At 43.8% G+C, this 23891-nt stretch overlaps 1 protein-coding gene across 12 annotated transcripts in view; it reads left to right on the forward strand.

Moving 5' to 3' along the window:
- Window positions 1-23891, forward strand: part of TUBD1 (tubulin delta 1) — a 900711-nt gene that overhangs the window by 258723 nt on the left and 618097 nt on the right. For 11 of the 12 annotated variants that reach the window (XM_069615102.1, XM_069615104.1, XM_069615098.1 and 8 more), the window contains one exon: window positions 19725-19941. In XM_069615102.1, coding sequence (XP_069471203.1) covers window positions 19725-19941 — 217 coding nt within the window. Of the gene's footprint in view, window positions 1-19724; window positions 19942-23891 lie in introns of those variants that run through there. The other variant, XM_069615109.1, reaches the window with a different exon arrangement.

The raw sequence follows: 23891 nt of genomic DNA on the forward strand, positions 1-23891 counted from the left end.
ATTGTATCAATATAAAAGATTACCTTTTGGGTTAATATCTGCTGCCTCAGCCTTTCAAAAAATTATGTATAGACTTTTTGAAGGAGATCAGGGCATAATTTGCTTTCAAGATGACATTTTAGTACACGCCACTGATCAAGAATTACATGAGGAAAAGCTAAATTATGTCTCTAAGAAGCTGTATGAAGCTGGCATGACTCTAAGTAGAGACAAATGCAACATCAACCGTCGCAAAATTGAATATCCCGTAGGCCAGGCACCGAAGAGCCTAGGCCTGCACCATAGCATGCCACCACAACGCAGACATCCAGTTTTAAGTATGCATGTCTCCGATTGTGGTGACGTTCAGAAAATGGTTCTGCAGGACCTTGTAGATGTGGTAGAACAGCACAAGTGACCTGATATGCGTCCAGAACAGTAGTAGATTATGCCACCACCTTGGACATTATAGAGGTACATGGCACTATTTGCGTTTGGCATGAGTTGCCCTTTGCACCACCCATCCTATGTTACGTTTGTGGATTGTGGTATGTGGCAAATGTTCCCCTTCTTGAGGCCATTATGTTGTGCCAGGTGTGAGTAAGGCCTAGACTATTGGGTACATGGTCAAAGGGTGTAGGCCCTTGGCCATGCTCCCAAGAGCCTATCCCTTGACGACAGCCAGCACGCCACAATGCATTCACGCAGAGCTGCCTCTGCATCTCTCTGAAGATGGTGACCTTTGAATAATGGGTGCAGAGAGCATTTCACACTTGGTGGAACAACCAAAGTGAGGTGCCATGCCTTCACGAGCACGTGGTGTAGGTCATTGCACATGTTACACATTAGGGAGCCATATGTTAGCATTTCCCTTTGCTATGGGGTGCCCTTATAAGACCCTTGTTTGAGGAAGTGTTCTAACATATTGTGCCATGAAAGGAAGTCATCAGCATCAGAAAGTTGCAATATGCACAATGTACAGAGCCACTCGCATACTGTTCAGCACAGCCAATGCAACGTCATTGAGCCATGCATGCAACGATGTGGCCAGGGTGAAAGATGGCAGGCGCAATTGCAGATGGGGCATGCATTACACATGACATGAGGAGTAAATGTGGGGTGCGCTAGGGTGTGCTGCGTGTGGTGAGGCCCTAGCATCTTTGATGCATCACTGGAAGCCTTACACGAACAGCTATGTAGGTTGCTTGCAACTACTCCTCAGATTGTTGCGTTTCGTGTGTGGTTTGTGAGTTGTGCATGCATTGTTGATTCCATGGGTGTGCTCATTGTTCACAAATGGTACATTTTCCAGTGCATGGCAGGATCTTATGGAGTGAACAGTTCTGCAGTGTGTCCACTACGGTCTCTGGTGAGAAATTGTGTGTGTACCAGTGCATAGGGTTCAACTGCATAGTGTATGTGCTTGAGTAGTGTGCATTGCGCAGATTACTAACTACTGTACTGCACTTTTAAGTATTGTATCATTGGAGTTGGTGGAGTGCTCGGAGGAAAAAAGCTATGGCTACCTGCAGTTCGTTGTGCTGGGTGCCGCTTTGGGTGAATGTGGATGCTGAAAGCATGGATCGGTTTGGAGAGCTGTTACATGGAGGTGCTTTCACATGACACAAGACCTGTACTGTGAGTGTGTAAAGGTACGTCTGCAGTGCAGTGCAGAAATGATAGTGTTCGATGCGGAGGTCTTGGATGTGAATGCTTCATGCGTTTGTGACTATTGAATACCACCTAATGTGGGAATGTTGCATATACAGTAGTGGAAATGGAAGGAGTACTGTGCTTTACTGGGGTGAGGTCCTCGCTGTAGCTGGGATGGCGCACGTGCTACAATGTGCCCTTCTGAGCATGGTGCCTTTGCAAATGGAACTGTGGGGATTATCCAATCATTTGTCGAGGGTGTGGTTCACAGGAAGGGGCAGTGATATATTTCCCCAAACCTTGATGCAGTGAGGTTGACAGAGATGGACAGAAACAGAGTGCTCATCGTGGGTGATACCTTTGTGCAAGATCTGCACAGGTATGCCGTGGAAAGAGGCTTGGATACTAACTTTCAGTTGGAAGGAGTGGAGTCTTTTTGGGGCACAGTCTATGAGTGGGGTTTCAGTGCCATGATTCTCCTTTGTACATGTGTGGCCTCTGTCGGTACTCTGGATGTTGTGGTTGTGCATTATGGAGCACTACATTTGGGGTACATGTCATGCTCACGTTTGCTCAAGAAGTTGATGAACGCAGTGATGCAGATTTTTCCCACTGCCAAGGTGATTTTCTCCTCCATACCACCAGGAGGTGCATGGGACCATGCCAGTGTAATTTGCCCACAGCCAGAGGTCGGAAGGTGTTTCATAAACAGAAGCATGTGTGTCTTTATGTGCAATGCTGGGATATTCTGCAGCGACTGTCAGCATTACCAAGCAAGATTTGCAGTGGTTCCAAGAAAATGGCATTTCTATTACCTCCATTGGCAATGCTGTTTTGTTTGCCACTCTGCGCGCCTCATTGCAGACAATACTGTACAACTGTAAGAGAAGCGTTGACTTTGAGTCTGTATGAATGTCAGTAGGAGAAGCAAACAGAGAAACAACAACTCATCGAAAGAGATAAAACAAATTATAATAATTGTATGCAAGTATGTACATAACAAAAACAGGACAAAAAAACCCTATTGTTTTCTGAGACAGTACTACAGACCCAAACCCCTACCCTATTTTACACGTAACCCCCCCAAACCCCCCGCCCCTGCCCTGGTGTACTTTCATGCTTCCACGTGCTACAACCAGCCATTTTCTGGATGGGAGCCATGGAAATGAAACTGGTGCGAAAGACACTGCTCTATAAGGTTGGTGGGTCTGGTGTGTATGCAAACACTGTGCCAGAAGGTCTCTTTGCACAAAGAAGTTCAGAATGCTATGGTGGAAGTGTGCTAGGTATGGGGCAGGCATCCTGGGTGTATGCATGAACTATATGTATTTATTTGTTAGTAACATTCAAGCTGTGCTGCATTTGTGTTATATTTTTTGAAAAGTGTGTAGTAAGTGGGGTACTGCGGAAAACAAAAAACAACTTTGCAGTGTACACGTTAAGTGGCAGGCATCCTACTGTTGTGCATGCATTGTGTGTATGATATCATATGATGTGCAATTGTATGCTATGGCATTCGTAATGCGCCAAAATATACAGAGCAACAAGGTAGAAAATTCTACACAACAGCACTATCATCAGTCAAATTGTAATTACAAAACATTTAAATTTTATTCATAATACATAAAAAACAGTAAAAATCATGTGCTTATAAAAACAAAGTGCTAGTGACATAGAAAAAGCTAGTGATAATTTATCTCTGATGCCAGCATTGCATCAATTTATTCCATTATTCCATCCTTCTACTCTCGTTGATATATAGAGATGAAATCTGATCAATAAAGATCTTCATACAAAACTAGTCTCTTTAATTCCTAGTGTTATGCCTCCACATGTTTCAGTTCTATAAACTTCTGTGTAGAACTTTCTTCAGGAGGATTTCTCATTTAGTCACTTCAACTTTAAAAGTTAAGACTCTAAGGACATTTTTCCACACAACATCTGCGTATGTGTATTTGGCGAGGAAGTGCGGCCCTCACTGGCAAGTCAGCCTTCCAGTTAGGGCCAGGTCAAAAGCGTTAAAACCTCATCCAAGATTCTCTTGGAGAACCATCATGAAGACCAACATTAGAATGGGACTATTTACTTGGGACTATTTAACTTTGGGGGGGGGGGGTTCAGCCAACATGGAGGCACACACATAGCTCAGTTACAAGGAACTGAGCTATGCAGTCTAGTCTTTTGGGTGTGGCAGGCCTGGGACTACTTTACCTGGACTACTTTGGGTGTGGCAGGCCTGGGACTATTTTACCTGGGCTACTTTAACTGAGACTATTTAAACCATACCCAAACAGCAGAACATGCTTTGCGTTATTCTGCTGTGGGCAGCGTAACGCTCACTGTGTCCAGTTCTTTGATGCCAGTTTACCTGAAACCAAGGACCTGCAGAGAGAGAAAGAACACTACGAAACTTGCCTGGAACAGTATCCAGTCTTCAATCCATCGCTGACTTCAGTTCTACTTACCTGAAGGTACGAACTCCATCATCTGGCACTGCATGCATCCTGGAATACTATAACCTGGAAAGAGGAGAAAGAAAGACGGCATTAGTACGCGTTTACTCACGTTTCCTCCCAAATGAAGAAAGTCACACAATTCTTACCTGAGTAGTCATCTCCTGGTCAGTATCATTGCTGGAACATTACGGCGCTCGGCAAGACACATCGCAACCTGCAAGGAGAGAAAAGACACAGGTTAGTAATATAAAAGGTGAAACAGCGCCACGCGTTGCACATTACTCACCGGACAGCATCGCGCACACCGCGCTTTCGCCTACCGGCCCATGCTCATCTTCAAACTGCATGACGACACCAAAATACCTTTCCATACCTAAAAGGAAAGAAGCAAGACATTATTATTCGAACTAAGAGGAACATAAGAACTGCATATAAAGACTGTAAAGCAGCAAACCTACGTAGTCGCAGCAGGCCTGGATTCCCACAGGGGGGCTTGCACCAGTGAAGTAACTTGGTCGCTGCTCGCCCCCCACATCTACGAGCCCCTGCCACGAGGAGCAGGACAGAGAATCCACCTTTTACAATATTAAGGTGAGGAGAAGGCCCAAGGGGGAGGAAGGAGTTTAGGCCAAGGGAGTTGGGAAAACATAAAGACAATCTGGTATTGAATCCAGCTCTCCTATATTGCAGACCCATCTTTAACCAGAGGCCTTACCAAGGGACCGGGAGAGGGTTCGAGAGTGCAAATCATCCAAACAGGGCTGGGAGGCGTCCCTGTGGATACCAGGTGAGCGTAACAGGTAACTATACAACGTAGTACCATAAAGTCAGGTTTCTAACTTAGAACTAAGCTGATATACGTCATCAACACATTGTATATGGCCCATGAAGCCACGATAAACGTTGCTCTTACCTGTCCTTGGACGAAATCCATATGGGAAAGCCTGTCACTCTCGAGGTTTGTTTCCCATACTCACACTGGGACACGATTCTCTTGCGTGAAATGCCGCGGTAAACTTTGCAGTCGCCATCTTTGGTGTGTGATTCAATTCAACTATTCCTATTCATGGCAGGTAGTCCGTTGTTTAGGTCTACATCAAGCTTTTGTATGGTGGCCTCCCTGGTGGTCTAAAGACAGAAAGGCCTGTCAGTCCCTTTTTCCCGGGGACCTGTCAAGTCTGTATACCGGCCTCAATGGGCACTTGGGGGACTTATAGAGCGTTCCCATGTGCTGAATTAACGGCTCTTCTGAGATTTAGAACATACCCAGTCCACATCTCCTAAAAAAGGATGTATAAGGATCTTATTTCATTTAGGAAACACATTGAGTTTTCACAGTGCCAGGATGCCTTATTTTAGCTTATGCCACTCAAGGGCATCATTAAGGCCTCCACAGTCACTGCATGTCTTAAAAATCAGCTCTTGCTCTTTCTGAAGAAGTCTCTTGTTCTTCACTGCTAGTTTTCCGCCCTTTACTACTAAAAGGACCATCCATGTAAAGCTCTAAAAAACATGGTTTTTGTCAGCAAAATGCTTAACAATAGGTGCCTGCATTATCTTATTTTTCAAACAGCTTTTATGTTCAGAGAGGCAGGTTTTCATTTTTCGGTTGGTCTTGCCAATATAATGTAAGCCGCATGGGCACGTAATCATGTAAACTACATGATCCGTATTGCAGTTTGAAAAACATTTCTGTGTCCACAGGATATTCAGACCCACATCCACCGCATTACTTTTTGTGGTAGGTTTACACACCATGCATTGGCCACTCGGGGGTGGTAAACCCCATTGGTTGGTAATACTGGTGTTGGGAGGAGTGGTGCAGCGATATCTACTTTGGCTTGCACAATTTCCTTTTGAAGAGGAATTGGTGTAAGCAAACAAGGGCACCTTAGGGTCTGCAATGGTGGTTCTGAGCAGTTTCCAATGTTTAGATATAATGTTGTGAATTGTCAAACTCTGATTGGTAAAGTATTGAAACACACTATTCTGTCATCTAGCTGTTTCGTAGGTTTTTCTTCGAGGAGGGCTTCCCTGCTGTTATTAAATGCTCATTTATACACTTTTTTAATTAATTTCTTGGGGTATCCTCTCCTTTTTAATTTAGTCCTAAAATGATGAACAACTCCTTCAAAAGCTTGTCTACTAGAGACGTTTAAGTCTCAAAAATTGTCTGTAAGGTAAGTTATCTTTGAGATGTTTTACCTGTTGAGACTCACAATGTAGCAGTGAATTTTTCTCTGTGTTCTAATGTGCCAACACACACGTCTAGCAAAGCACGGGCAAGGGACGGGAAACAGAGGGGAGACAGAGACAACAACCCTACTAGGCTAGGTGTGACTTAGATCGCCCAAGTGCATGGGTGGAGGGAGGGGAAGCTATAGTACATGGGAAGAAAAACAAATGACAATAAGTAAAAATACGGGCCAATTGTGCCAAGTGCACGGATAAGTGCACACAACAGGTGGTGGATGCACTGTTAGGCATACAGAAAACAGTCCTCAAGTGCATGGTTTGCTAGAAAGCCAGTGCAGGGTTTTGCCTGGTGGAGGGAGGTGACATGGACCCGACATCAGAGTCGCCAGGTAACCAGTGCAGAATCAGTTTACATCAGGCAGTTAGCCGGGGAGAGGAGCAGAAACAGCAGAGGCTAAGAGACAGGCTTTGAGGTGCTTCCGGAACCGACGATGGTTCCCCTCAAGTGCCAGGGAGACAGGGAGGCTGTTGCAGAGGGAGGCCCCAGGTGAAAAACCACATCTGCCACAAACTGTTTTTTTGCAGAAGCGCCTGACCCTGAGGGAGTTCGAGGCGGATGAGGGAAGAGCTCACGCACGCAGATATATAGGGAGTTAGAGTTGAAGGTATTGAGGCACCAGGGCCCAGAAGGCCTTCTGCATAATGCAGAGTCTTCTCACTTTATTCCTCGCAGCCACTGGGAGCTATTGGCAACATTTCAGTGCAGGAGAGATACCATCCTAAGTCGCGCACTCATCTTCTGGATCCGTTCCAGAGGGCGGAGAGTAGAAGGGGGCAGATTTAAAAAGAGCTTGTTGCAATAGTGCAGCCTAGACAGAAGTTCAACTATGCAGACAGTGATCTTTTGGAAAGTTGCTTTTGCTTGGTACGATACATTGAATGCTGGTGGCATTTTTGTACAATTTATGTAGGAGGTGGGTTAGTGGGGAAAACATTTCGTAGCATTGTCGGAAGGAGAGTTCCTGTTTCGATATTACACTATATGATATGGGTAAATGAGAACATTGCAAGCACATATCACTGAAGTGCCACTTCATGGTAGGGGATGGAAAAAAAAACAGTATGCTTTTAAAGAACATAATGGCCGCTCAGTGGCAGATACTGTGCGCAGAGGCACTTATAACACAGTCATGCACATAGTGCAGAAAAAGTTTCTGTGCCTCCATTTTGTGGTGATGGGTGCGCATGTGGATGAATGTGGATGTACAAATCTTGCAATCTTTTACTGAACTTTCTACTGGGCGTGCTGTCCAGTGACAGCACACAAGCAGGCTGAATTTATAACAGTACCTATGAAGTGTTGTGCAGAACTGACAGTGTTAGATGCTAACGTCTTGGAAGGCATTGGTGAAATTGTGTGTGCCTATTTACCTGTACCCAATGAGGTTGTGATGGACAAAAGGTAGTGGAAAGGGAAGGACTGCTCCTGCTTTACTGGGGTGCAGCTCTCGCAATACTTTGGGCACTGCACGTACCACAATGTGCGCTTCTTACCTTGCTGGCCAATGGACATGGGACTTTCAGGATTATCCAATCAGGTACTGTGGGTGTGGTTCACAGGAAGGGGCAGTCAAACTGTTGTACATTATACTCTGCGTAGTGAGGCTGGCTGACACGGTGAAACGTATTGTGTTGCCTATAGGTGATGCCTTTCTACTAGATATGCACAAGTATACCCTGGAAAGAAACTTTGATGGCAATTTCGGTTTGGAAGGAGTGGACGCATTGCGGAACGGTACGAGTGCAGTTTCACCGACATGCATGCACTTTGCAAAGACCTGGCCGCTTTTGCTAGAGCCGATGTTCTCGTCATCCACTACGGCGGCATGCATATGGGTTACGTGTCTTGTTTAGGCTTGTTCCGTCGACTGAAGAGGTTGCTAAATCTAGTGAAGAGGTTTTTTACCACTGCCAAGGTGCTTTTCTCATCCATAACACCACAAAGAGTATGGGACATTGCTCCTGGATGTTGTTCCGAGCCCGAGGCAGGAAGGTGTCTCATCAACAGAAGCATGTATACTTTTTTGTCCGCTGCTGGGATGTTCTTCTGCAACAATGACCTTATTAGTTGTGGAAATGCTGAATTTTTCCAAGCAAATGGCATTTCTTTGTCGCGCATTGGTAATGCTGTTTTGTTTGCCTATCTACAAGATGCGGTGAAGAGTTTACTGTAACAATGACCGCACAAGAAGACACAAAATAAAAAAAAAGTGAAAAAAGGTGTTTCTCTAGAAGCATCAAAAAAAAAAAGGCTCTTCTCAGAACTGCCCCTTATAACGAACTCCCCGTACCCTGGTTGCAAGTTATTCCCCCATGCTTGCACACAGCACGAAAGCCACATCTGGGGATTTTCAGGATGGTGGCCATGAAAATGGGACTGTGGAGCCACAGGGATTGCGCAACAACGTTTCTAGGCGTGGTGTGTACGTAGAGGACTGCTGCACAGAACGGATACTGTTACATGGAGAACTCTTCAAGGTCATTGGTGGAAGCATGTGGAACACAATGATGGCGTGCTGCAAAGAAGAAACTGGAAAGGGAAGAAGGAATGTTTCTGCTTCATTGGGACACAGTCCTCGCCGTCCTTGGGGAAATGCACGTGCACATACTCCTGTTTTCCGCTAGCTACCCATGAGATTGGCACAATGGGGACTATCGCTGCTGCGGGTGAGAGTCACAGCAAGGCCCATTTATAATTTTCTCCATTACCGTGCGTGCTCAGCCGAACTGACATGGTTGCTATTAGTTGCAGACGCACTGTAGCACAGGAGATTTGGTGCATCATTACTTACAGGGCAAACCTATGTGGCCTGCTACTCTGTTCTGAAAAGCTGCAAACAGATTGCACAGCACCTCTGGGGTTTGCCCTTTTGTAGGGTTGCTGTGGACAACTTTCACCCGGAAAGCAGGCCTACATTGTTCCAAAACTTACTTACATGTGCAATGGCACATTGTGGTGTGTTTGTAAGCGTATACTTTCCGAAAAACACTCCGTACATTGCTCAACCCTGCACTTTGCCACGGTTCGAGGGTCCAGCTCCTGTCCCCGAAGTAAGGGCCCATGTGCAGCGTGGCTGCGGTCGCATGGTGACGTTGCCACTGTTCTCCTTTGGGACAGCTGTCCGCTGGATGCGTTTTGGACAGAATACATTGTGCGCATGTGCATGGGTGTCCTATGCATACCGTTGCCACTTCTCTACTGACTAAGAGTATGCCACACATGTGCCAACCATTTTGGGAGATGCTGGCTATTTGTAGGGTACAGCAGTTGGTATGTTTATCTGTATAGCTACCTGTAGGACGTGGGTGGACGCCGCAACCTAATTAACGTTCCTTTGCATATGCTGCACAGTGGCGATGTTACCAGGACACAGAGGAACAGATACACATGCATGAACTTGCACTACGCACAGACGTCCGCTCCCACACTCATTGATAGGTGATGGACAACATGCAGACAGGCGGAGCCTGCTGGCAGCGTACGGATGCCTCCATTGTCATTGTAGATAGGCCGGACAGCTGCGGTGTCCGTAGGACACCTACCATTTTCTTAATTGCGGTCATTGCAACGAGGACTGTGTGCCTCTGAGTCAGAACCTCATTTCAGGTAAAAAAGAATACCACACAAATACTCAGCAACATTCTCATTATTACTGTTTACTTGTACACATGCATACACCTCATCTGGAAAGGGAAGGGGTAGCAGAAGTGGATACCTATTGTAGGGAAATGGGGATTTGCACAACTTGGTTGTGAGAGGAGGAAGAGATTGATGTATCACTGTAACGTCTCCCATGAAACGGTTTTTGAGGGAATGTTGGGCACCGACATGGAGAAGGAGTAAAAGTGTGCCAGTGCTGTTTCATTTTGTCCAAAATATGTCCTTGTACGCAACCTTTAAATCGGCACAATTTTTCACCAATGTTTCCACTTTCGCTTCCACGCTGTCCATTTCCCTATGCACAGAGTTTCTTTCCTTTCCTTTTCTATGCACTTATGCTGTTGTGGAAGGGTTGCTGCTTGTACTGCCTTGCTTTCCTTTCCAATATGTTCTCTTACCGAAAAGAGAATGTGTTTGGTGTATATTCAGCAATATATATTACATAATTTACGGTTCACAGTACTGTGCGTACCAATGGGGTTAGTATAGAAAGTCAGTGTTTCATGAGGGACATTTTCTTCCTGCCACTTTAAGGTGCTTGCCATTGCTGCTTTACAAAAAGACACATTATGCTTCTGTACTATTGCATACTGCAGCACCTGTGCAATTATTAGACAAAGTTTTGGGTCCTTACTACATTTAGTGACGTTCAGGTCTTAGTATTTTCCAGTCGTTACTCTGGCTGTTCGTTCTTTGTTCCCCTTAATAGTAGCAGTGCGATAAGATTGTTGAAGGCAGACGTCACTTCTGTTGTTGCTGCATTTCGTTATGGTGTACTCCCTACGCCTTTGTCCTGTTTGCTTCATAAGTACACAATTTGCAAACATACTTTCTTGCACATTCTGCTGTTTGTCTATGTTCTTTGAGTTTGGTGATTGGTACCACTATGTAAGAGAGCACCTGCCTTCCTAAGCAGGTTGGATGCCACGATCTCCGCAAACAGATGCATAGTCCGCGACTGCTGTCCGCATTAACATGGTGCAAGCAGTTTCACTATGTTGCACAGTTCTTGTTTACAAACAGGGTATCCTGCTAAAAACCACAGAAATTCACTGACAAAAAACGTTAAAGGGACGTTATGGTTAAGTTGTTCTAGTAAATCCCTAGTCCTGGGAGAATAGCTCAGCAGCAACATGCTCGCCTTGGAAGCAAGACAACACGGAGCAACACAGGTTTGAATCCCGGGTCCGCGCTTAGAAACCTCTGGCTATTAAGCATGTTATAAATAACCTAACATGTATCATATTTAATACGCAATTCAATGGACAAACGTTGCTACAAGGACGTTATAGTTACAGGTAAAACCGAAAACCCCCAGATATTTGCCAGTTATGGTAAGCTAAGCAACCATAACTCGCGCTACCCCTGTGCACTGCAAGGACTAACACCCATGACATCAAATATGACATCACAAATGTCATTCATGACATGATTGATGACATCACATGTGTATATAGTTTTCATAAACAGCCTCCACAAGGGATTGTTATTGTAATGTTGGCAGAAAACTATCAGAAATCATTGGAAGAACTAGTTATTCAAGAAAAGCATTGCTATAAACACCATTGCATTACAGAGTTCTGTCCAGTACATTAGACCAGTCATGTAGAAACGTAGCAATTGTCTACAGCATGCATCATACAGGTGCAATAATCAAAATCTTCAGGTATTGGATCGTACAATGATGAATGCTTTCGGCTGTGTCACACATGCAATAAGTAGCTACGAATGCCTCTCTTATACATTACTGTACCACCTTACACAACACATAAAGAGACCACAACCTATACACATATGAGCATACATAGAGAAAGTAAAGTAAACAAAAAAGTAGGAGTACCACCAGAAAGTGTTCATACCCTCACCGCTTATGTTCATGCACAAAACTGATTGCTGTGTTTCAGGCTTGCTTCTTCCCCTATATATATGGGTCTTATGATGTGACTCAACCCTAAGGAAAGTAGTGTCAGAACATATGAGAAGGGTAAGGTCAACAAATATAGCACCTTTCCCACTTTTAGTTCCTGACTCCCAGTGAAGAAAAACACCCGGTGTGCATATGTCACTGAACAAAAAAGAGGGAGCCACACATGTGATGTCATCAGTCATGTCATGAATGACATTTGTGATGTCATCTTTGATGTCATGAGTGTTAGTTCATTGAATTGCATAGGTTTTTACTAATGCATCTTAACCATAACGTCCCTTTAACAACGTTTTTTGTCAGTATGTATGTATATATATATATATAATGTGCTTTTCCTAAGGTTTACCTGCTTAGTGTGTTCAGGCCTAATAAATGAGGGGGTCATTTTCTAAACCCATGAATTCTTAAAGTGAAAATGCATTGGAAAAGTGAAGAGTAGAGGCTATTTTACTCTTCACATTCCACTTTGTTTTGGAAATAAAATGTCCATGGAAGCGTATCTTTTACACGTAAGTGCAAACAGACACTGTCCCCTCTCGTGCAATTTAGGAGCTCTGTAAAATGACCTCTGTTATTTTTGTATATCTATGCGGACTGTAATAATTGACTGTCTCAATGTGTGGTGTACTTACACACCACTCCCATAGCTCCTGAATCCTGCCTTACTGCTCAGATCACGTTACTTTGGTTGAGTTTGGGTTACATTTACCAACTAGGTTGGTCTCTCAGAACCCTCCCACATGGTGGTTCTGAAAGTCCACCTTAGCAGTGTTGGTCTTAAGATTTAATGATTCCTCTTCACCTTCTCTTTTTCCTTAAGTGAGTTATTGGGCATTTATGCCTAAAGCCCAGCCCATACAGTTGTTGAGAAGGTTTATCTGGGTTAACATCGAACCTAGGGTAATGTGTCTGACTGTACAGCCTGTCTGGGCTTTGGCCTACACACTCTGGAAGACGCTTTCAAGTCTCTATGCCTTTCATCTGACATCTTTGATTCTGAGGACCTTTTGGAAGTTCCTTGATCAACTCCTCTTGGTTGTATGCACAATGTTCCCACCTCTCAGAAGGTAGGATCCTGGAACTCAATGAGGAACCCCATCTTGCTACTGAGCAAAAATTGAGCATTCTCCAACCCTTTCTTGGTACCTGGAAAAGTAATCTTCACCCATCCGAGACTCTCTGATGAGAACCTGGTCGTTATCTCTGAAGTTGTGTCTGAAGCAAGGAGAGTCCGCTCTAATACATTACAAAAGCAGCAGCTTCACATTTAATGTTGGCCTGATATGGCAACATTGGATAATTTCATGCTCTTCATTTGCTTTTATATGGCACTGAACCATAAAAGATAGTAAAAATAAAAGCAAAAACAGTGTTGATATTACAGTCTTTAACAAGCAACTCATAAAATGTAAATATTTTAAAAGCCATTCAGTTCAATGAGAATTAATACAATGATTCTAAGAACATGATATACATTTAAAACACTGAGGGGAGAGAATACTTGCAGCCCCCCTTGATCAATGATTAACGACCCACTCTGTTCATTTTATACTCTCACTGCTCCCTTTGTCTTAATTGAATAGCCAAGCTTGATGGATATATTTAACTACCTGATAAACAGTCTGCAGATCATCAGTTTGTTTGCAAAATGCTATGGCCCCCGCTGATCTTGACAGCGGTTTCAAGTAGAGCCTCTCAGTGCTCTAAGACGAGTGCAAAAATAGTCTCCTCCTACAGAGCACAGAGAGATCAAATGCCCGTGCCAGACACTTCCCATGACTTTGTAAAGCTGGCCAGCCTAATATATATATATATATATATATATATATATATATATATATATATATATATATATATATATATATATATATATATATATATATATATATATATATAATGTCAAAAGGAGGGCTGACAAGGTCTAGGTGACATTCGTAACCAAACTCTTGTTTGCACCTTAGATAGCCTAGGCCCAACCTTTAGCCTAAGGCAAGATTCCTCCATATTCATCCTGGTCTTAGCCAAGAACAACCTCTTAACTCGGTAGGAAGTAGCCTTGGTGATAACTTAAGGATGTTCCCAGAGCTTGATTTCACCAAGCTCTATCAACAAATTCTTTACATGATGTGATGAATCCTGCGGAGTCATCACTGATCCCCAGCCTAAAATCTCCTCCCATGTGTCCAGGGGAAGGCAGTCTCTACCTGATCCTGACTCTGGGGGTGGCATTGTGAGTGAGGATCACATGGAGGAGATGGCTGTTGGGGAGAAGTGGTGACTCCCTTGGGAGAGACATGCTATTCTTCTTTCTGTGAAGATGAAGATCCTATAATCCCCAAATGCCTGATGGCATGCTGTTCCTTTGCAAGTTCCACCAATGTTGAAACCCAAAGAACAAAGTATGAAAAACCCCATAAACAGTATAAGCTTTACACTTTATTTAGAAACACATGGGTCCCATGCGACATCCCTTGATTCTAATGGATCTGTCCTGGGTAAGAGTCCTGAATACAATATCGCTGCACATGATGTTCACATAACCACTCCTGTTCCTGACAAACTCAATTCCAACAACCATCTGAAACAATATAACCTTGCAAAGTTTAAAAACAATATGTACTTCAATTCCCAGGATACCTATTGTACTGGCACGAGGAAGAGAGAATGTGGAACAGGAACAACCTTAAGCTTAAGACACAGACTATTTAGTTTGAAGATGATCAACTGTGCAGGAGTTTAAAAATGGTGCCCCCTGCCATGCACCGGGTGGGAGGGAAGGAGGATGTCGTCGCAGTACAAATGAAGGAGAAGGAGCGGAAAGCCACAGAGGATGTGGAGCGGGAGAAGAACTTCAAGGCAGAGTCACAGCAGTGAGCTGTGCTGAAGGAGGAAGATGCTCAGAGGCATTCGCTTGAAGGCATTGCATGGTGGAGAAGGACTCCAGCGAAAATCTGTTGTTTTTCGCAAGACCGGATGAGACGCAGTCCTGCAGGACGGCAAAGGTCCTATTGGCGGAAGCGCAAGAGACCAACGCGGGAACCAAGAGAGACTCTGAATAACTGGGAAAACCGGCCCGACAACAGTTCTTCGTTATCGATACATGTTAAGCCGGTGAGTCAATCAAAAGGAGTTGGGGGCCCCGAGAAATATTATAAAGTTGAAAGACACTTGGGGAGGCAATTTGAATACCGACTAAGTAGAAAAAAGGGCAAAAAGCGTACAGTTCCCCTCACATGAGATGTCAATTTGGGGAAACCTGGAACCCGCGTTGCCACCAGCCAAGAGACTTGGAGGAAGAGACAGAAGGGCAAAAAGGTTACAATTCTCCTCACATGAGATGTCAGTTTGGTGAAACCCAGCACCTGCATTGCCGCTAGCTACAAGACTTTGAAGATTAGACAGAAGGGTAAAGAGATTACAAGTCTCCTCACGTGAGATGTTACTTTGGGGAAACCTGGAACCCACATTGCCATAAATAAAGAGCTGGGCAAATATTGTACAATTCTCCTCATATGAGATGTCGGTGTGGAGAAACGTGGAACAAACATTGCCACAAGCAGAGAGACATTAACAGTTGTGCAAAGTAGAAACCTTTCCTGGCAGGTGAGTAAACCAGGAAAGAAATGGTTGTGTAAAGGAGAAAACATTGTGGTTATAAGCAATGTTGTGGTAACAGAACATTTGCTTTATCATCCTGACAAACTATTGTACAACAAGAGACATTTGCTTTGCCATTCTGACCAAAGTAGTCTATGAAGGAAACACTTACTTTGTCCTCCTGAGAAAAACCTTCTATGAAAGAAACACTTGTATTAACATCTTGAGAAACGTATTCTACTGTAAAGACTTTTGTATCCTCCTAAGTAATCATTTTGACATCTTCAGAAGAATATTTCATTAAATAAACAGTTGATTTGGTTTTGAACAAGTGTTCTATGGAAGGGACACTTACTTTGCCAACTTGAGGGACGTGTTGGATGAAAGAGACATATTTCATTGAACTGAATACAATATTGTTGGGACAGAACTCTTTCAAAAAAGTCTTCCCGAATTGAATTCAGGGGAAGGGAGTTCAACCCTGGTTAAAGGATTGCTTTGTTGGAGTTAAACTTTTGCACATTTTTGTTGAACTAAAAACAAATACATTTACCTTGCACATTTGGGTTGTATATGTTAGTGTGAGGTCCGATATATTAGGGCACAAGGTCAATTTTCTTTAGCTTTAGTTTGATGGGCAAGAAAATTTTTGTTAGGATAGGGATAGATAGGTCTTAATCCCATACCCTTTTTATGTTAATAAGCATGGAAAATGTTGAATAAATTACAACTTTGTGTCTGTGTCTCATTTCTGACCTCTCACAATGAACAGCCCAGGGCAGGGACATGCCTCCTTCCCGGCTGAACAGGTTAACAGTCTTTCATGACTGACTTAATTGGCACATAAATGCTCATAGAATCTTGTAAGCACTTCCTTTCGACTATTGCTATTTGAAACCTCCCAAGGATTTCATTAAAGAATTAGTACTTTAAGCCTTTTTCATCTATATCCACTACGAGAGTGCCTGTTCCTCAATAAGATATCAACCTGGCTGCAGTCTGTATAATGCACCTACTTTTTCAGCCTATGACTTCCAGTAATCTGGAGTAATTGTACAAGGGGTCTGTTTTTTGTGTGTCAATGACATCTATCATGTAAATTAGCAAACTACATGCCCTTTCGTTAAAGGAGTCGTGCATTGTATTCTGTAGAGTCAAGATGGTACCCCATTCATACCCATTCTTTTGTTCTAAAAGCCCTTTCTGTTTTTTATATCTGTCAAGAGATCACCTTTCCAGTCTTCCTTTCAAGTGTGCATGCTTCTTTAGCTTAGGTGATGCTGTATAATTAGGATGTTTATAGGGTGCTTAAATTGTGCTTCAACATATGTAGGCCATTCAGCACCAAAGATTAGCCATTTGACACTCATGGTGATTTTTGACCCTGGCAAGAGGGCAGTCAAGATCACCATAGTTGAATTGGTTGCTACTGCATATTGTGTTCCTATGAGCTGTGCTATTCCAGTGCGTTCATTACTTCATGAACATTCCAACAGAGGAGTGAAAGTATTAATGGTCTATCAAACGCATAACCCTTTCTCGTAATTGTGTAGGCTAGCCACTCGGGCTGCACCTCATGATTTCTACAAGCATTAATGTTCTGATAACTTTTTTTTTTTTCTTTTGCAGCGTTCCCATCCAGCTTCACTGGAACTAATAGCATATCTGGTGACAGTGTTGGTGCTCTAACCTGATTTTTGAGGATGAGGTCTTTCCAAACCACACTCTAGCTTAATTCACTTAATTATCCTTTATTCTGTCAGTGCAGGGGGCACTGTCTCCCGCTTAAGTCTATTGCAGCACAGGAGACCTTTGTGCAGGGAAATGTTGTTTTTGAAGTATGAGTGTTTTTCCCATTCTATATGGAGACTAGACAGGCTAGTTGGCAGTGTTAGCTTTATGTTTACCTTTTTGAGTGTACTCTGGTGTACTCACATAGGCCATTTGTGCACTGCTGTTCTCTTGGTGGCTCACCAAGTTGTTGAAGAACTATCATTGTGCTTCACTGTCCCTTTGACCTTCTTTCTCCTTGCTAGGGGTAGAATGTTGCTATGTATGGGCATACTATTTGCAGCTCTTGCCAGAGCCTGGTAAGTAGTCTTTGTGTGCGTGTAACTTGGTTTAGGCTAGGTATTGAGCTGCAGACACACAAATTTACATTGTAAAACTTGTAGGAGGGTGTGGCTGTACCTGAGCTAGTGACAGTTGGGAGCCTAGTGACAGTTCAGATATCAACTATGGTGCTTTTGACTGCCATCTTGCCAGGGGCAACAATCACCATGAGTGTCAAATGGCTATTCTATGGTGCTGAATGGCCTAAATATGTTGAAGCAGAATGTAAGCACCCTTGAAACATCCTAACCTCCTTCCACCTGCTAAACCTGCCTAGGGTCTGACCTGGCACTCTGGAACCTCCTACTTCTAGCAAACAAGCCTGCTTCTGCCTCGTTTCCTCTCTTTTCAATATCTTAATGAAATCCTGATCTCTTATTGCTATTGTTTTCTTCTTTCTTCTTTCTCCTAATACTAGTTGGCCCCTGGCCCATCTTCTTCACTTTCCACCTTTGAAGAAGTATAGTCCTTAGTCTCCTCACTATCGCCTATTGTCTCCACCTTCTGATTTGCTACTGCCCTCTTACTACTGCCTTGGTCTGATGTCACCATCTTCCACTCCACTCCTGGTGTTTCTTCCTCCCTCCGGTCTTCTAACGTTACTCCTACCTTTAGTGCCATTACAGGTTTTATTTCCTCCCTACTTCTGTCTGTGCTTGTCTTCTCCTGCCACTCGACTTCTGGTTTTACTTCCTCTTTCTTTTCCACTGTTCTTACTACTGCCTTCCTTCCTCTCCACTCCTGGTATTGCTTCTTCTCCCCTTTCTCCTGTTCATATTACTGACTTCAATTCCTCTCCTGGTTTGACTTCCTACATCTTTATCTCCTTTTTCTCCCCACTTCTCATCACTTTCTTGTGTTCTGTAGAGATCACCTCCTGCTCACTCCTGCTTCCACTTCTCCAGTGAACGCCTGTCTCCAACCTTCAAGGTCTCTGCAGCACCTCTCCTCTGCTGCACCCCTTCTCTCCATCCTTCTCCAAACTGGAGTTACATGTACCTGTCAGACACCACCCTGAAATGGGCTCTTTGATAGCACTGTGTCCCCATCCTCTGATTGAAATAAGGACTGATGGACTGCTGTTGTGAGCCTGAAGGGTATGGGGGTTGGGATTGGCCGGGCTCTCTCACTTTCTGATAGTCAGATTGAGACTAAAAGAGCTGGGTTAAACCTATCAGAGCCCTGATGGCCGTTTTGAAACTCTTTGTGCATGTAGAAGCTGAACAGGCTGGTTATGTGGAGTATTTCCTGCTGTGATGTTGTTCAGAAGGCACGTGTGCAGGTTCTCCCAGGGTCTTCCTGTCCTTAAAGGTTTTAGTATGTCATCCCTGTCCTTGAAGGGATCGTTTAATTTCCCTGATCCGTTCTGAGTTTTCTGGTTTGGAGAGAAGGTCATTTTGGGTGATATAGTCCATCTGCGGTTGGTTTGCTTGTACAATTTCAATGTTTGGGCTCTGTGACTGGTTTTCTGGTGTCTTCTCTGACTAAAGGGACAGGACTGGGTATTTTGCCAAGTTTACCCTTTCTCTGGCTCTTAATTTAGCTTCTGTTATCTGATCCGGGTTTTGTTTCTGTTTTTGAGGGCATTCTTTGAAATGTATTTTTCCATTACTGATTAATATAGGCACCTGGCTCCCTGAGTCTCCTGGCTCATGGTCAGTAGACAAGGGTCCCGGCATGGGATTTCATCACAAGCGTTCTACCATTATGAGGCCTATGATCATTTCCTCTGACATCTTATTCCCCCATGTTAGGTCATTGTAACAGTATATTGCTGTTGAAACTGTGTAAATTCTGAAGTGTGGCTTGTGTAGCATTTTGAATGCCAAACTGTGATTGTTTATGTGAATATATTGTTTACTTGCCTTTTAGCATGTTGACTTAACTGATATGTGTTGCTAAATATGCAGAGAATGTTAGTACTTGTGTGGAATATATATTGCTTGACAGTTTCTTGAGTTTGTAATTGTACTTTACACCAAACACCTCCTCTTAACACTTTCAGTTCTTGATATGAATACCCAGCTCAACACTTTGAGGTCACTTATGCTAAGTTAATGTATTTTTTATTTTAATTTTCTAGTTACTGTGTCCATGGCCCCAAGCACAAGGACTCCATCATGGACTTGGTTCGGAAGGAAGTGGAGAAGTGTGATCGTCTAAGTGGCTTTTTTACTACTATGAGCATGGCAGGTGGCACTGGATCTGGCATGGGAACTTATGTGACGCAGTGTTTGCGAGATGCCTACCCCAACAGCTTTCTGCTCAATCAGGTTATTTGGCCCTATGGAACAGGCGAGGTAAGTGTTCCTTCTGCTCTTTGTCTTCAAATTAGATTTCAGACTAAAGTGCTAATTTTCTCTTAGAGGTAGCCTTTGTTGCAGTGTATGCTGTTTGGCTCACCGAATTAACCACAGACGATTTATTTTATTCATGTATTTATATACAAGGAAGAACAATGCTCTTTTGATCGCGAAAGAACGTACGATAGATAATTTGGCAGGAGCAGTGAGCTTCTTACAATGGGGTTAGTGTGAGTGATATTCTGACCAAGTTGTGGTGGGGAGTAAATGGAACAGTCACCAGGAACAATACATGGGAGACTTGCATAGATTAAGGACAAACAACATTCAATCTTTTTAAGTGCAGGTAGGCGGTACGGCCAACTATCCAAGACATGTGACCGTGATGGATGAAGTGCTAGACTAGAGGCAGAGAAAGTGAGGGACACAGGTAGGTTAAGAGGGTAACTCTGAGGCGAGGTGTGAACTATTTCTCAGATGCCTAGGAAAAGAGAATTTAATGCAAGTGGAGCAAGAAGAGAGACTGGGCAGAAGCAAAAGGAAGCACAGGCAGAGCGAGGTGCCACAAGCGTAATCGAGGAGACCGAACAGAGATTCACGAGAAGGCTTGGAGAGTTGGATGGGATATAGTTGTACCTTACTGTGGATAGATTTGTGAACCAGGAGAAGAAATTAAAATATGGCCTATTTTGCATCGTCAGCCATCCAGCCTGTGACGGTAAGAGAAAGTAGGTGTGACGTGGAGGAGTATAAAGAGAGTCCTGATAGCAAAGTTTTTGATCTTGTCGAAAGGACATAAAGTGTAGTTGGGTAGATCAAAGTGGACGCTGGCATAGTAGTACAGTTTAGAGAAGACAAATGTGGTTAAGAGATGCTTGACAGTGTTGAAAGGAAGTGCCTGATTATCCTAATATTTTGGAGGTTGAGGCGAGCTGCCATTGCAGTTTTTGAGAGGAAAGTAGTGGTGTGAGAAGTTATAGATGACTTCTAGTTGAAGTGGAGTATGGGAGAGGGCCAGATGGGAACTGGATAGAAAGGGGAGGAGATGAGAACGAGTATTTGGCAGGGAAGAAGACCACCTCTGTTTTGGAAGAGTTTAACATCAGAGAGTGTGAAGCCATCCAATATTTATTTGCAGCAAGACAGTTGAAAGGTTTAATAGAGAGATAAGAGGAGAGTTCAGGAAAAGAAAAGACGATTTGGGTGTTGGTACGAGAACCCAAAGAAAGGAGATTAGTGCCCCAAGAGCAGAGTTGTCGAGTAAAGAGGAGAGGACCCCAGAGAGAGCCTTGGGGAACACTAACAGTTAGAGGAGTGAGTTGAGAAGGGTTGTTGTTCCAGGAGACAGAGAATTGTGAAGTGCGAGGTAGGATTAAATCCAGGTAACAGCCCAATCGTGAATCCCAAGAAAAGAGAGAGTATTAAGGAGATGAGAAATGAAGTTGACACTTCATGTAATGCCAAACGAACAGATGACTTTGCATTGGCCAGATTGAGTGGTGCGTGATGTGCAGTGTAAGGAAGGCATGGTACCACAAGTATGACACTGACACAAAAGGTACCATTTGTAAAACCTTTATTGAAGTTTTCAATGGGGTTGGAGAAACTCCTACTTTGCCCTATAGCTAGGATGGGAGTAGTCTCGACCATGAAATGATAAATAAAACAGTCCTAGTTGAGTCCGTCAAATCAGAATGGCTTGTACTAACAAAACCTAATGCCTGCCCTATCTCTCGTACAAAAAGTGTGTAAAGGAGAATATTTATGCAAAGGAAAGTCAGTGTTCAAATATAAAGAATAAAGGTGGCTGAGTCAGCGCTCCTCCCCACATTTAGACAGCACGGAGTAAGGCTGTGCCCGTAGGCAGGATCACCCACTCTGGCTCAGATTCTTAACACAAAAGCAGTTCAAAATGTGGATCGAGGCCCGTCTGGGATTCTACGTTAAAGTCTGACTTTCCAGCTTCCAAAACACAGTTAAACAAAAGGTTCACGCCGTTCTCCCTCAGTCGGGCTCAGACCTTTCAAAGCAAAAGTCCACGTTGGTCTCCCTCAGTCGAGCTTGGACCTTTCAGAGCACAACACTTGCAGAGGTTCCCTTCCCCATGCTTAACTCACATTCTTTTGGGGTTCCCTTCCCCTAACTAATCACACTTCCAGTCTGCCTCAGTCGGGCTCAGACCTTTTCTTTGATGTCGAAGACTTTGTGCATGGCTTTTTACTATAGACCTCTGCAGGACCACTTCGACTTTCCCTTTAAAATCACACTCTTGCGTTATTTGCCCCATTGTCTCTTGTTCTGGGTAGTTTGATGTCATAAGCACCAAAGTGCAACGTTCACCTTTTACTATCACCTTCTCTCTGGGTTAATTTTGATCCCGTCGCTTTTATAGATCATTCACTTTATTTCTACAAAGATTTCACCTTTCACAGAGACCTTCCAGTGAGCTACTTCCTTTCGCCAGATCCCACTTAGTTACTTAGTATTGCTGGTTTCACAACTATCAGTACTTCAAAGTTCATTCACAGGTATGCCTTTCTTCGCATCTCATCCACATGCATGCAGCCTTCAATTGGTACGTTATATTGTTGCCACTTGAATCTTTACCTAACACACACCAATCTTTCATGTTGCTTGCCAACTCTCCTGCTGTGTTCATTTCTTTCTTGTCTTTGTAGTTTTTCACGAGTCAAGGTTAATACCACAGGCTTGGCCTCACCTCCCCAACTCTTCTGTTTATCCAGGAGTGTTGCTGGTGTCCTTGAAACACAATGCAGCCTTCTTGTTTGGGATTTGGCCTTCTCCACAGATCTGTTGCGTCCTTTATGGAGGCAATGACCTCCTGCAGGGAACTTCTGGAGTTCTCTACCTTTTGCTCTCGTCCCTCGGTCTATTGCTCTTCTCCAGTAGGTTTGCCTTCGCCCCAGACGTTCTGCTCCTGCTCGTGTTCCACCTTGACCAGAGTGTGTATCTTTGTTCCGCCTTTTATCCGTGTGAGGAGAGCTAATTGGTATCAGATGTGTGCCCTTAAAGTCAAGTGTCTGACTTTGCCTGACCCGATTAGCGGGACATGTCCAATGCGATATGTAAGGGTTAGCCTCTTTACTCTGTCGCCCTCTTCCTTTGCCCAGTGTTTGTGTAGAAAGGGGGTAAGTTGGGATATCAGAGAATCCTATGAAATAGGATGGGTTAAGGGTATGGGAAAGGGGGAATACTGCATCTCACCATCGGTCGCCTCACCCCCACTCCCCTAAAACCACTCACCCAGGTGATCCTCCTGCACTTGTCCACCCCCAGGGTCTGGATCCAAAGGCGGTGGCCGTGCCCTGGCCACCTGAGAGAGAGAGATCCCCGGGGAATAGTATCTGAGACACCCTTTGGTTTCTCACAGCAGGGGCCTTCGCACTGACATGACCCCCTTTAAAAGACTGAAGAATATTGGTATTGTTTTTAATACTACATTAAGACAAGACCAGTTGTTTTCTGTTATGTATTTACTTCTTTATTTTTGTGACTCTATGTAATTTGCAAACTGAATTTCGTGATAACACACAGGAATTCAGAAAACCAGTTATCCTCTCTGTAGCTTCACCCACAATAGCCCCTTATCCATTATGCATTCTAAGCCCTTTTCGTCGGCCACTTCCTCTAACTTAGATGCTGGCACAGAGACAAGTACTGCATATTATTCTCCATTCTGATTTTTATATTTTGGGGTAGATAATTGTGCTTTTTTTATTTGATATAGAATGGAATTTTGTTTAGACAGGATGCCAATAGATTAGCCTAGGATTGGGTACACTTTGAATAGACCTGGATGTAACCTGACTAAGCTTGACGTGCGGGGCAGTTTGAGGCTGTTGTGCTTTTATATATCCTGTAGTTGGGCTCTAGAGTGGGGCACTTCCTTTTTCAGAATAGGCCCATCAGGAGGTAAACAGTTTCTT

The sequence above is a fragment of the Ambystoma mexicanum genome, chromosome 9 (assembly GCF_040938575.1).
Source record: "Ambystoma mexicanum isolate Mex_15411 chromosome 9, UKY_AmexF1_1, whole genome shotgun sequence".
Taxonomy (NCBI): Eukaryota; Metazoa; Chordata; class Amphibia; order Caudata; family Ambystomatidae; genus Ambystoma; species Ambystoma mexicanum.